The following is a 14,201-nucleotide window of genomic DNA, read 5'->3' as shown; positions in this document are numbered from 1 at the left end:
ACGCTAATGAGAAAAAATAACATGCTGGCAACAGGCAGAGCTCCTGCTTTGGTTCAGTCCAAGAAGGCAGATCTTGCCTTCTCTATTACTAAAAATCTCTGGGTGTTCACTCTCTTCCTCATTATTTCTGTTTTTAGCAGAACTCATTAAGGCTCTGCTTACTTCTCTGAAAAACATTTAAATAAGAAACAATTAGCTATTAAAACACACACAAGTTGTCTATCTCACAAACAAAAGATGAAAGGATTTATCCCCCATGGAAAAGTTGCTGCCAACAAAACTTCCTCTTTCCATAGAGCAACAGGGCTTTTCCTTTCATCTGGATCGTCACAAAAATAGTCAAAGCCACCAAAGGTCATTATCCTTACTAATACCCCAGTCTTCAACTCCCTCTAGCTGGGGACTTCCAGATGAAGAGGCTAATGAACTTCCATTCCCAAATGTAACCACCACCTTAATTAGTAGTAACACAATGGTGCAGAATAGCTCCTGTTTATACAGACAAGGTCTTTAACAACATTAAAGGTTTAATGCTGTCATAAATTTTAATGCAGTATTTTTAAACACAAGTGAGTTAATCACTCTCAAAAGTAAATTTACTTAGCTGGGTAAGAAGTCCCTGACTTCATTAGTATTCTCTTACATTCATAAATTCCCCTTTGTCAAATCTGAGGGTTCATAGTATTGGCACTGGTTTTTGCTATAAAAAGAAAATCAAACTGCTACATATTCATTAAGTGACTGATTGATGGTGCTTGTCTTGGTTCTATTACAAAGGGGGTGAGGGTCTGAGCAAATCACAGCTGGAATGGGTGTCAAACTACAAAATAAGAAGGCCATATTAAAAGATTACTGAGATTTCATTCTTGCTCTAACTAAATGCAGTTCTATAATTTTACATGTTTTGAAAGGCTTCAGGTACTGAGAAGCATGCCAGAGTAGTGTATTCAGCGCCTCCACTCAGGTACACTGAAAATCCAAGTTCAAATATACACACACTTTCTTGAAAAAGGAGGCATTAAGACAATGTCAGCCATCACCTTACTGGGGCTTAGCTCCAAGCAGCTGTAGTCCCCGGGATGAGCAGTTGCTGGGAAGACAAGGATTGAAGCAGGCATTATAAATCAAATACCTGCAGGAGTTCGGGCAAAGAGCATAAATAAATGGGGAGATTTGGGTGGAAATTGTGAAAAATTAGAGTGCTGCTCTTCAGCCCCAGCTAATGGTTGCCTTGTAGGAATGGGGGGTATAGGTCATCCCATCTTCAGGTTTTTCAAAAGAATACCAAAGATCTGTAAAACCTGATTTTAAAATACTGAATCAGAATATTTTAAAACACTCTACCAGCCGAAAATATATCTACCCTAGATATACCTACAGGATGCCAAATATGAGACCTCTGAGGCGGGGCACTGTACTGCCAGGGAAGGTAACAGGTGTGAGGAGGGCACGGCAAGAGGAGGGGTGCAAACAAGGATGACGGGGCTGCACTGACGCGTGAGGTTGGCCCTGTCGCAGTTCAGAAGAGGAAGCAAACCTGGACGAGGGAGCAGTTAGGACAGTTGTTCCAAACCTTTTTGGGGGACCATGAATACCATGAGGTTCTGATAAATGCTTTAAGAGCTTTTCCCTGGAAAAATAAACATATGTATTAGGCAGAATGGTCCCCCAAAGATTTCCATGTGCTCACTCCTTAAACCTCCTCTACGTTACCTTACATAACAAAAGTTTTGCAGATATGATTACTGAAGGACCGTGAGATGGGGAGATTATCGTGGATTATCTGAGTCAGCCCAATCACACAAATCCTTAAAATCAGAACATCTTTCCCAGGCATGCTCAGAGACACACTATACTGCTAGCTTCAAAAAATGGAGAAGAATTCATGAACCAAGAAATGTAGGCGGCCCCTGGAAACTGGAAAAGAAATGACCTAATTCTCCCCTTGAGCCTCAAGAAAGAATGAGCCTGCCAGCACCTTGAGTTTTCAGTCCAGTGAGACCCATGTGGGATGTCTAGCCTATAGAACTACAAGTTACACACATGTGTTGTCTTAAACCACAGGTATGTGCTCATTTTATTACAGTAGCTTCTGAAAACCAATATAGTATACATGTACTCAAACTTTGGCCAGAACACTCATAGCCCTCCCCAAAACTCATCCACAGACAGAGATAAAGGCTCCTTGTGCCAGCAAGAGCTTCAGATACAAACGCTGAGAGGGCTAAAGGTATGAAGCTATTTCTCCTTGGCAGGCATGGAGAGATCAATGCCCGCACCCTAACACCATCAGCTCTGACATCTCACTTCCACGAGGATGGATTCATTCTCTGAAAATGACTCCTTCAGGTCTCACTTAAATGACACGTGAGACTTTTGTCACTCACTTGACCGCTCCTTGCTATGAAAGGATGTTTCTTCCCTTTCTCAAATTGTTTATTGCAAATAACATTCCCTCCCCATTTCCAAGAAGGTGGCCTTTTACACCTGCTGAGATTCAGCCTGGCTGCTTTCCTCACTCTGAGCCAGACCCAAGTCTTACATGGCCTGTTACAGTATCATGTTTCTATCAAGATCTTATTGGGCATGATATGCCGGAACCTGACCATATGCTGACGTAAAAAGGAACACGCAGGTTATCAGGAATGTGAGCTACCTGACTCAAAGTTGTTTTTAGCCTCAGATCTCATTTCACCAGTTCATCAAGTTTCACAATCCCTGTCATATCTTGAGATTTTTTTTTTTAAGTACCATTAGAATGTCCTAGGTGATGCCAACATGGTTGTGACAAGTAACTGTAGTTTGAAGGTTACCAGCCCAGTTTAAATACTGAATCTGCTAGTACCAGATATAACTGGCCTAGCAGGGCTCCTGACCTGCAACCTGACCCCAGACCCTGTGATTGCCCAACCTGGTGCACAGAACCTCTGGAATGCTGCTAGACCCTGTGAAACTACAGCATGGAGGCTCAAGAAAGACAACAAGGTGTTTGGTCCTGTGGAGCTTTACTTAGCTATAGAGGAAGAGAGACCAGCTCTGTTTTTACAAGAAGTAGCCAAGAAGCCAAGCCTGACTTAATGAGGAAGGCAGCCCCATAACCTTGTATCTGTTTCCCTGGCATGTGGATGTCTAGTAACCGCCTAAATTTTACACACACTATTGTGTGTTTGTGCATCTCTTTTTTCTGAAGAAAGGTGCCGCACATCTTTGAGGATCTGAATAAAACTGTAATTCCCTACCCACAAAGTAGGAGTTGCTTCCCTCTGTTTCCTCATCAGGGGTTCTAATTCACCCCTCAGTCTCACTAGCCATGTGTGAAGGGTACCTACCACATAATCCTGTTAAATTTCTCATTTGTCCTCTGATAACAGTGATATCACTATTTACCTCCCCCACTGTAAATGGAATATAAAGTAGTTTTAAGTTTACCAAAAAGCAAGCATTTTTGAGAAGATTAATTGCTAATACCATTCCCCCGATCCCATTAGCCTCTGTGGAATATCCACCGCAAAGGGCCACCATGAATTCCATAAATAAAAATGATTTCGTTTTTTGGTTGGTTTTGCCTTTTTTTTTTTTTTAAACTTTTTTTGAAGTACGCATGGGAATATATTTGGCCTTATGCTGAAAGAGGTAGTCACCAGTCTGGTCAAGGGAGACAGGGTCACTGCCTGAACTGGTTCTAGTCAGCCTAAAACAGTTTTATTGCCATAAAGACACAAATAGGAAGGAGAATGTCCTGCTCGGCAGAGAAATGACAAGGGTGAGTCTTATCTGACCTGAGGTCAAGTAAGAAAAAACAGACAAGAGATGGCAGCTTGTGGAAAGGGTAATAAAAGATGCCTGTGAACCCAATTGCATGGGGGATCATCATACTTTTGGAATCCCGCCTAACTCTTTGGGGTTCTATGATTCTAAATTTAGTATGTTGGATATTTAAAAGCACAATTACAGAACACAATCTCCTCTGTAGTTGTTGATTCATTTAGACTCTGAAGCCTTAGGAAAACATTTCTAAAGGTCATGCTCAGAAGCTCAGACCTCCCTTTCCACTGAGTCAGGGCTACGATTACACCGTACACAAGATCCTACAAAGACAGCTGACACAACTAGTGGTTGAATTCTTTCTTCTGTTTATTTCCAGAAGAGACTTTCCACAGACAGCTGCAGTGCCAGGCTCCCATCAGAGCGCCCTGCCAACCCTGCTGCAGACAGCTTTCTACCCACGTCCTTGCCCTCGACCCACGGCTGTCTCCAGCAGCATCGGGGCAGAAGGACACCCCTTGGATCAGCACAGAAGCCACACCTGCTATGCCATAATTAGACATTTGTAGGTTCAAATTCTGGCTCAGCTTTTTTCACTTGTGCAATATCAGACAGATGCCTGAATTTGCCAGGTTCGGGCTCCTCCTCCATGAAATGGGCTATGAGGAAGTGGTGAAGCCTATATGACATAACATGTAAAAAGCACCTGGTGTGCCATCTACACTGTCATCACTATTGCTATCACAGAGGAAAACCTAGTCATCTTTTCTCTCCAAGGGCAGGGCTATCTCCACTCCTGTCAACTTTAAGGCTGGTATTCTTCAAACAGAAGACAGAGAAAGTAGGTTATTTACATTTCTCTTAGACTCAACGATACTCCTTCCAGGCCCCTCTAAGCAGGTTGTCAGACTGTAAGGAATGCCAACAGAAGTCGGGAAGCCTAGGTTCCTGGAGTGGGCGGGGTGGCGGGCAGCAAGCATACGGGAATGAGCCCTAGGCTCAGAGCAACTTCCGACACCGAAGGGCCCACCTTGGTTGGAGCCACACTGCTTCCTGGCCCCTGAACGTGTGGTTTTGTGGACTCTCATGAGCTGGCGCTCCGGCTCTCCCCCGACACTCCGACTGGCTGGGCGCCACGTGCTCTGTCTCCTGTAAGAAGAAACAGCAAAAGCAGATGAGCGGCCAGCAGCCATCAGTTTCACAGTGTCCTTAGGCTGCCGGTAGGTCTCAGGGCAGCGAAGCAGCCATACACAGCACAGGCCGCCAAGTGCTAGGGGGTAAGGGGGCCAGTGGGTGACCTCAAATTCAGAAAGCCTTTTTTCTACCAGTCAGTTGCTGCAAGATAACAGAATAAAGAAAAATAAATAATAACCTAATTTCAAAAGATATGATATAGCCATACCATACAAATTTTACATTAAAAATTACATTATAAAAGCACATTTAATGAATAGGTCTGAAAATATAATTTCTAGTATCATATTTATAGCATAGAATCAGTTTTGCAAAAACAAACATATGTATGAATGTTCACTCACATACACACACACACACACACACACATATACACACACATATACACACACACTATTGCCATTAGCTGCACTGCATCCAAAGAAATTGCTACATTGGTCATTGTATGATGCAATCTACTCATTAATTTAGAAAAACCCCATAATGCTAAATTCTCTAGAGAATATCATAAACACACCCATGTTAAAAATCAATCTGGATTCAATACCAGGACACACCCAAAATAAAAGATTTATATACGTTCAGCAGCTGAACCACTATAGTCTTTGAGCTATGTCAAACCTCTGACAAATTTCCCTGAGGATAAAACAGCCCCCCTTATCTAATAAATGAAGTACTAAAGCCAAAATCAGCTTGAAATTCAGAATCCAGACGGCTGTAGTCATGAAGTCAAAATATCCAAGTGACACAGTGAGCTTGGGTCTGACAGTGCAGTATACTGTGGTGGCAATATAGACCAAGCTCTATTAGGGGTGTGAGGGAAGTCAGTACTAGCGCCAGTATGTCAGGTATCTCAGAAGTCATTTTCCAAAATACGAGAATAATTTGTGGAGCTATTTGCCAAACAGTCATCATAAGCTTCTAAAACAAAATCGTATGAATGCTTCCTATAAGAGGGCTAAATTGAGGGCGAGGGTGCAGAGCTGAGAAAAAGTAATGAGGCCTGCCAAAATCCTCTTTAATTCCATTTTTCTAAAGCTCCAGCTTCAGGAAAGAAGACATTTCACATGAAAGGGTTCCATTAGTAAACACTAATTCCCTAGACTTAGTAACTGCTGTGGAAAATTCTACAGCTACCCAAATACTGGCCACATTGCTCCAAACAACAGTTTTCAAGCAAGATTAAGCTCTGCTTGCTACTTGCTAAGTAGCCCTCAGTTTCCTTGTCTGTAAAATGGGGATTATGCTCCAAGCTCACAAAGTTGTTGAACAAGACCTTATTAGAACCTCTTTCAGTATCTTGCCAGCTGGAGGTATACAGTAGATAGGATCTATTGATGATGATGATATACCTTTCATAAAAATCCCCTTGAAGCTCAATATTCTTAAACGAGTGTTAAGGATGAATTCAGCAAAAGCAAGCCTATTTTTGTGGTGGAATGCTTATTTCAGGTTTCTATACAAATGATGCTATTTTAAACATCATATTTAGAAGCCTCAATACATGAAGGCCTAAAGAAATGGCCCTTTTAATCTCTGAAATCTTTTAACAAGAAATTACCATTTTATTAAAACTTTAGCCTTTTAGGGAAGAGTAGAGGGTTTTTTGTTGTTTGTTTCTTAATTTTCAAAGACATTATTTTATCTAATCCTTTGAACCTACAAGGGGTTGAGAAGGGTTAGAGGCCACAAACTCCTGGACTCCTCTGGATTTTACAATTCATTTTAGAAATAAATAAGGAGGGCTCTGAAGAAGCTGCTGCCTAATCTGCTCACGTCAGAGATCTCAAAGCACGGCAAAAACCAGAACATTTCCCTGGCATGGGTGGATGGGAGTATTTGTGGACAGCTGACAAGCAAGTTGGGGGGGAAATGGCACTGTCAACAATGCTGCTTCTGCTCGCCTAGAATTTAAAACTTAGAGATGGCATGGAGAGTTCGGGAAGAAGTAGAGTTTGGTATAAGTCATCCTAAATACTAACCAACAGAGTAGACCTGATGCAAAATATAGGCTTAATTGTACTGCAGCCCTTTCCAATGACAAAATGGTATGTAATCAATCCTTCAAACTGCTGATCCCCAAAACTCCAAGATCAGAACCAAAGTTCAGCCTCTCTCAGAAAGTGCCAAATGGGTTCTTCCTTTCAAAGCTCCTATGAGTTTGGAAGTTCTTTTGTTCATAAGAAAAATAAAGATTTTCAGTTTAGTCACTTCCTCTCCATTGTCTCTTCATGGAATAGTCCTATGTTGACCAAGAGCCCCAGCAAAGCTCACCTGGGTATCAATGAGCCTTCAGGTGATTCTAACTTGGAGGCTACACACCTTCCAGCTGAGGCCCCAGACAGTATGGAGCAGAGACAAGACCTCCCTACTGCGCCCTAAGTGAATTCCTGATTCACAGAAACCATGAGGGGTAATAAATGATCACTGTTATTTTAAGTTTTAGGGTTACTTGTTACACGGCTATAGATAATTAAACCACTACCTTTCCTCTATTCTAAGATTCCACCAATTATAAAAGCCATCAGTTTGATTAAGTAACGGCTTCTTAGGGAAAAAAAATGCCACACTAAATGCATCCATCAATTTAAGGTGTGGGCAGCTATGAGAAAAGCTAGAGTGTGAAAGGTGTGTGTTGGCATCAAGGAATTATATACCATGCCCAGCAGAGAGAGCATGGTGCTGTAAGTGACACAAGGGAAGTCTTAGCAAGGAGACACACAAGAAAAGCAACTTCAAGAGTCTAATTTGGAAGATACCATAACCTCATAGCAAATAGGGTAGTGAACCACAATCCTTATTTGCCCCAGTTTTTAAAAATATTTTTTAAAATTTTTATTTATTGATTTCAGAGAGAGAAACATCAATTTGTTGTTCCACTTAGTTATGCACTCATTGGTTGATCTGTGCATATGCCCTGACCAGGGATCAAACCCACAACCTTAGTTCATCAGGATGATGCTCTAACCAACTGAGCTACCCAGCCAGGGTCTAAAAATAATTTTATACTTTCCCTCCAAGGAGGAAGGCAAACAGTAAGGGAATACTGTACTTATTAAATTAATATAACAGTAGCTTTCAAGATATTGTGTTGCCAATTATCACTTATTCATAAGGATATAAAGGAAAAAATACAAAATGAGAGCCATAATACTCAACCATATTTATCTGGTTTTATAACAGACACATGAGAAAGCAGGACTCACCCTCCTGGGGAGCTCACATCTCTATTCCAGTTGGATTCCACCACCTGGCCAGTGACAAGGTTAAGGAGGACTGCCAAAGAAAGCCCTTATGGTACATAATGCACTTGTGGATGATTGAGAGTTAACATATTCTCCCCAGCTCCCGCCCCAGGTGACAACATCTGGACAAGATATAAAGAAAATATTCAATTACCTTTGCCCACTTAAGCTTCATTACATCTTTGTTCGGAATCTGCTGTAACACGCAGTTCAAAAATTCTAGAACATTAAAGCAGAGTGTTTATCTTGAAATAATTAAGATATTTTTACTTAAAAAAAAAAATCACCTACTACATACCAAGGATGTTGATAGTTAAGGGGGTTATATAGTGAATAAGGCATCCCTGCCCCCAAAGAACTTTTAAAATCTACTCTGACAAAGGCTAAAGTGTAAGAGGAAAGACTCTAGCTTGCTCACTTCTGTGTTAATGAATTTATCAAATGGCAGGTCCAAGCTGACCAAGGGGAATGAGGGAAGGAGAAGCCAAGACCCTCTCCTCCAGGCCTGACCTCCTGCCACCTGGCCAGGCGTCGCCTGGATGGGCACCTGCTCCCAGGCACCCTCCTCTACCCTTTGACTCAGCTCCCGCATGTCAAAAGCCCAGCCTCAGTGATCTGTTGCTTCTCTACTATATGCAGGAGCAGTCAAATCGCCTAAGCACTGGGATACTTCATGAGAAAGCTGTCCATAAAACAAATTTTATTTAGGTTATTTTCTGATTCATAAGCAGAGGCTAGGAGAGAAGCTGTTATGTTGAGAGGCTCAAAGCCCCAGCTGAGGTGAGGAAACATTAGCTGCCCCTAAGCAGAAATGGTGAAATACAATTTGTCCTTGTTAGGCTTTCAGCAAGTTCAGCTGACTCTCGCAGACCTTGAGAATTTAGTTCTGATCCAGCAGCATGGCCACTATCTTCAGGCCCTTACAAGTTCCCCAATGTGTACGGAGGCAAGGCCCAGAGAAAGAAAAATTTCCATTCTCATCCCAGGCCCTGCCTAATCCCTAGTTTGCCCAAATCAGAATGTTACCCTTGGGCCTCCAGGAAAAATGCATCCTCTAAATCTTTCTTCCAAAACATGGTCAACCAAAACATTAACTTTTCCCATCTTCTCACTTTATTTTATTCGTCTCCATTCTACTCCAAAATTGATCAAATATTTTCTTCAACCGCTGGCTTAAATTTTTAATTAAACGGTTTTATAACTAATCACTCCATTGCCAATAGCAATACCTTGCATGTATGAGAGCATGTTCTCCCCAGAGCTCTAATTACTACATGATTAATACATCTGATAGCTCCATAGTTTAGAAAAGCATATATATTCAGCGCTTAGATCAAACAAGGGTTGTTATAAATCTATCTATTCCTAGATCACTCTAGCGTTCCTTTAACCTTAAACCTGTTTATGTCTGTAAAAGTGACTTCAAGTCCTTTTGAATTTGGGAATTTTAAAGACCTTTACCCCCGATTAAAATAACTATTGGATTATTACCTTCATTTAATAATTGGAAGAAAGGAGGCCCTGGAAACGCTGATTTAAATTGACTTTTAAAATTGTGTGCCTGACTATTATAGGCAAAGCTTGAAATATTGCAGGTTTGGTTCCAGACCATTGCAATAAAGCAATTTGTAATCTATTTGCTGCTGGAGGGTCCTGCCTTCAATTTGCAAAAAAACACAACATCTGTGAAGTGCAATAAAGCCAAACACAATATAACGAGTAATGCCTGTATTTAAAATGTTCTGGCCCTTTAAGAAACAGGAAACCAAGAAAACTTTCTTCAGGCCTATTTTTTAAATAATGTCTGCCTACCTTAGTCACTATTTCAACACAGAAATAAAATAAATTATGGAGGAAGACTGGCATTGGTTCAAAACCCACACAGATCCACAAAATAGGATCTCCCCGATCCTATTTCCATATCTGTAATGCAGAGATATCCCCCAGTTTAGTGCTTACAGTTGCAGCACTCCTAGTAGAAAACAGACATTCAAATTATGTTGTCTATCTTTTCCACTTTCCAAACCGAATAACATTTACTAACTGCCTGATCAACACCAACCACTAAACTAGGCACTTTTTTAAACCTACATTTCTTCATCTAAAACTACCCGGTGGGTTTTACTCTTTACCAGTTTTCCCCAGTGAGAACAAACAAGTGAAGACAAGAGAGATGACTTACCCAGGCCAAACAGACTGTTTTTTATGCAAGAGATGCCTTCCTGAAGACCCTGCAAAATCTGACTGAGATTTATGTAATTTAAGACTATTCCCATGACAGAAGATATTGGGTATTTCTGTTCACTAGCGAAAGTGGAAATATTTCAATAAAATAAACACAGCTTATTATTCAGTAGGCCCGAAGGGCTTAGAAATTATGCAAATCTTGTTAAGTTTGGGGGAAGCACTGCATGAATTCAAATTGTTTGCATTGAGAAACTTACTTTATATTCAATATTTAATTCAAAATTACATAAAATAAGACCACACTGCATCATGCGAGTGAGCTAGAGAACCCAGATCCTAATTCTAAACTTTAAAACCCAAATTCAGAGTTCTCTGCACTGTTTCAACATCCCAAATTTACTACTGTCAAATGATAAAACTAAAAATTTAGTAATGAGCTTGATGTCCTTTATTAAAGGGAATACAATCCATGGATTGGGGGAAGTACAGAGCCTAGCAAAGGTGGAGTGCTCTTCCCAGGGAGAGAGATTCTAGGATTTCTGGAGTCTCTCACACCCCAATTTTCCACCCGGAAGGATTAGAACAAACAAACTCGAGGAGCTCAGAATGAAAAATAAACGGAGCTCCATCCAAGAGCAGCTTACCGGAGATTCCGGAGGGCGGCCCAGGAGGCAGCAAACCAAAAGGCTCCAAGGGGACCTTCACCTGCATCCAGGAGCCGTCCTGGAATCTTCAGCAGCTGTCCCTGGGTCCCATCTCATTGCCAAACGGTCAAGTGACAAAACCAAACAATTTAGTAACGAGTTTGATGTCCTTTATTCACGGGAAAACAATCCATGGATTGGGGGAGTACGGGCCTCGCCAGCAGTGAGGCACCCTTCCCGAGGGATGTTGGGCAAGAGCGAGTTTTATTTAGAAGTGGCAACACGGCAGCAGGGCGTGATTGGCTGGGCGGCCGGGATCTCCTTATAAAGCCGCAGGTCCTGGGCTATGGTGCGGCAAACCAGCTAGAGCTGAGCTGGGGGGCCACGACTGGTGTATGCTGAATATCCTTGACAGGTGTTTCCAGTAAATGCAGGCTGACTTTGGTTTAGATTGGTGATGTGGGCTGGGCCACTGGGGCAGCCTCCATTTGCTGGGTCCCGATATACAAATTAACTTTATCACAATAGAGCTGAGAAGTATCCTGTGCAAATCAGCATGAGCACAGTCACATTTAACAAAATATAACAGCTGGGGTGGGCGGTCATTAGCACATACAATAGAATATAAAAGAGTCACAAGGCATGTGGGTTCTCAATGGTATTTCTTTTTTCTCCTCTATAGCACTGGATAAAGGACACGGACACTCTGAAGTGAGAGAACTCACAAAGAAAGGGAGGTCTTCCTTTAATGAGCTTGCACAAACTGGGGTTGGAGGCAGGTGGGGAGTGGAAGGATTAACCAGCTGTGAGACAGGCAAGATTAGCCGCCCTGGGTGTTGTGACTATGCAAAATCTAATTCCCTCACTCCAAGAATTCTCACATTTCTGCTTCTGCACCACTGAGGACTGAGGACATGTACAAGCCTCCAACTCTCTAACTCACTCCAATTGTAATGTGTCACTGAGTCTACAGAAGACCCCAAACAGGACAAAGCTTAAAGGAAAGCAGAAGGCAAGCAGATTCTGGTCATGATCCCTTCGCTCTACTCCCTAAAGCACTGGTATCCCAAACGGCCATGCCCAGGCCCTGAAAAGTGTTTACCCTGACCTTGGAACCAGCCTGATCCCTCAAAGCATGTGGAGCTTCTGACTTAACCATTTTAACACTGGGGATTCTGGAACAGGCCATCTCTTCAGCTTTATGGGTTTCAGACTACATTCATTGTTGTTCAAACATGTGGTTCCTAACAGGTGCTACACTCGATGCTCTTCCTAGTTCCTGCCCTCAGGGAGCTCACACTCTGGTAGGGGAATGGTGGTGGTGCTAGTGAGGGGAGGGACACACAAGCCTAACCCAGGCAATTACGGTGCAGTATGCTCAATGCTACAACAGGAGAAAGTTAAGGGTGAGACGCTCTGGGAACATACAGGAACGATGCCCAACTCAGTTTGTGGGAGAAGCATCCAAGCGGCCTAAAGGGTGAAGCAGGGAGATGAGGAGACGGAATGTACCGAGGCAAAGGTGTGTGTGTGAGAGCATGGCATGCTCAAGGGACTCAAGTGGCCGACTGTGTTCGGGGTTAGAGTCAAACATAGCTGGGGATGGTGACCAGTGAGGCAGGCCAGGCACAGGCAGAGGCCAGATCTCATGAACCTGATCTGGCGTTATTCCAAAGGCAATGGCGTCACTGAATATTATAAGTAAGACATGTTTAGATTTGCACAAGAGTAAAATCACCTAGGCCTGGGAAGCAAATATATTAGAAGGTGAGGAGGGAAAGTGAAAGGAGGGAGGGCAGTTAGATAATTAGAGCACCCCAAGCAAGAGGTGCTTGGCATTACAGAGGTGCCACAATGGAGAAAAACTGATTGGTTTAAGAGATATTAAAGAGGTAGAAACAATAGGCCTGGTGATTGACAGGATGTGGTTGAATGAGAAAAAAAGGACTGAAGATGATGCCAACTCTAGCTTGGAAAATGGGATGAAATGGGAAAATGCTCCCTGCCCTGGCCGGGGTGGCTCAGTTGGTTGGGCATTGTCCTATGTATCAAAAGGTTGCTGGTTCGATTCCTGGTTAGGGCACATGCCTGGGTTTTGGGCTTGATCCCTGATAGCATTATGCAGTTTCACTCTCACATTGATGTTTCTCTCTCTCCCTTCCTCTCTCTCTGGATATCAATATATACATATATATGGCTGCTCCCTGAGATGGAGAAAGGAAGAGAAGGAATGTTAGGGGAGAGTTGGGTATTAGTGCCCATGAGGCATCCAAGTAGGCAATGATAAATAGATGAGCTGGAGACCCAGAGACAGACCGGGGCTGGGAATATTTGGGAATGAGCATGAAGATGACTACAAGTGGTATAACACCATTCAGAGGAAGCAGAGAAAGAAGAGAAAACCTGGAAGAGAACTCTGAGAAATGCTGATATTTACGGACTGATAATATATTATTAACTTAAAAATCAAGCTGCAAAATAGTATATATACTATATACTATATACTATTTTACTAAAGTCCATGTGGAGGGGTGAAAGGGAAGAACAAATATGTGTATGTGCGTGAGTGTGCAATTGTGTACTTATTTTTTGCAGGACACATTAATTTATAAACTACTCTATTGCTTGAATTGTTCAATGAGTCTGTATTGCTTGTATAATTTAAAATAAGAATACTTCATTTTAAAAACGTTTAAGAGACAGGCAGATAAAAAGGAGATTGTAAAGAAGACCACAAAAGAGAGATGGGAAGAAAATGCAAAGAGGAAGCTATTACCTGACCCCATTGTATTAATGAATGGAATGCTAAAGTATTTTAACTTAGGGTAAACAATAAAAGGAACATTAAATATTGTATAAATGCACTCAACTATATGACTTCTGTCTGAAGATGCTATAGTGTTCTTTAAAATAGGCGCCACTGTTTCTTCCAGTCTCCTTATGTTAAATTTTAATAAAGATATATAATTTTCTTTATATAAAACAGTTAAGGGATTAAGCAAAAACAAAACAAAACAAAACAAAAAAACCCAAAAACTTCATAGACAACAGTGTGGTGATTACCAGAGGAAATGAGGTGTGGGGGAAGGCAGAAGAAGGGGGGCTAAATGGTGATGGAAAGAGACTTGACTTGGGTGGTGAACACACAATACAATATACAGATAAT

General features: G+C 41.9%; 1 protein-coding gene across 1 annotated transcript in view; it reads right to left on the bottom strand.

Moving 5' to 3' along the window:
• FAM13C (family with sequence similarity 13 member C) overlaps positions 1 to 14,201 on the bottom strand; it is a 108,564-nt gene that overhangs the window by 62,046 nt on the left and 32,317 nt on the right. The window contains exon 4 of the mRNA XM_016220832.2: positions 4,796 to 4,914. Coding sequence (XP_016076318.2) covers positions 4,796 to 4,914 — 119 coding nt within the window. The remainder of the gene's footprint in view (positions 1 to 4,795; positions 4,915 to 14,201) is intronic.

This window comes from Miniopterus natalensis, chromosome 14 (assembly GCF_054644295.1).
Source record: "Miniopterus natalensis isolate mMinNat1 chromosome 14, mMinNat1.hap1, whole genome shotgun sequence".
Taxonomy (NCBI): domain Eukaryota; kingdom Metazoa; phylum Chordata; class Mammalia; order Chiroptera; family Miniopteridae; genus Miniopterus; species Miniopterus natalensis.
Note: the sequence above shows the minus strand (reverse complement) of the source record. Positions and strands in the feature narration are given on the sequence as shown.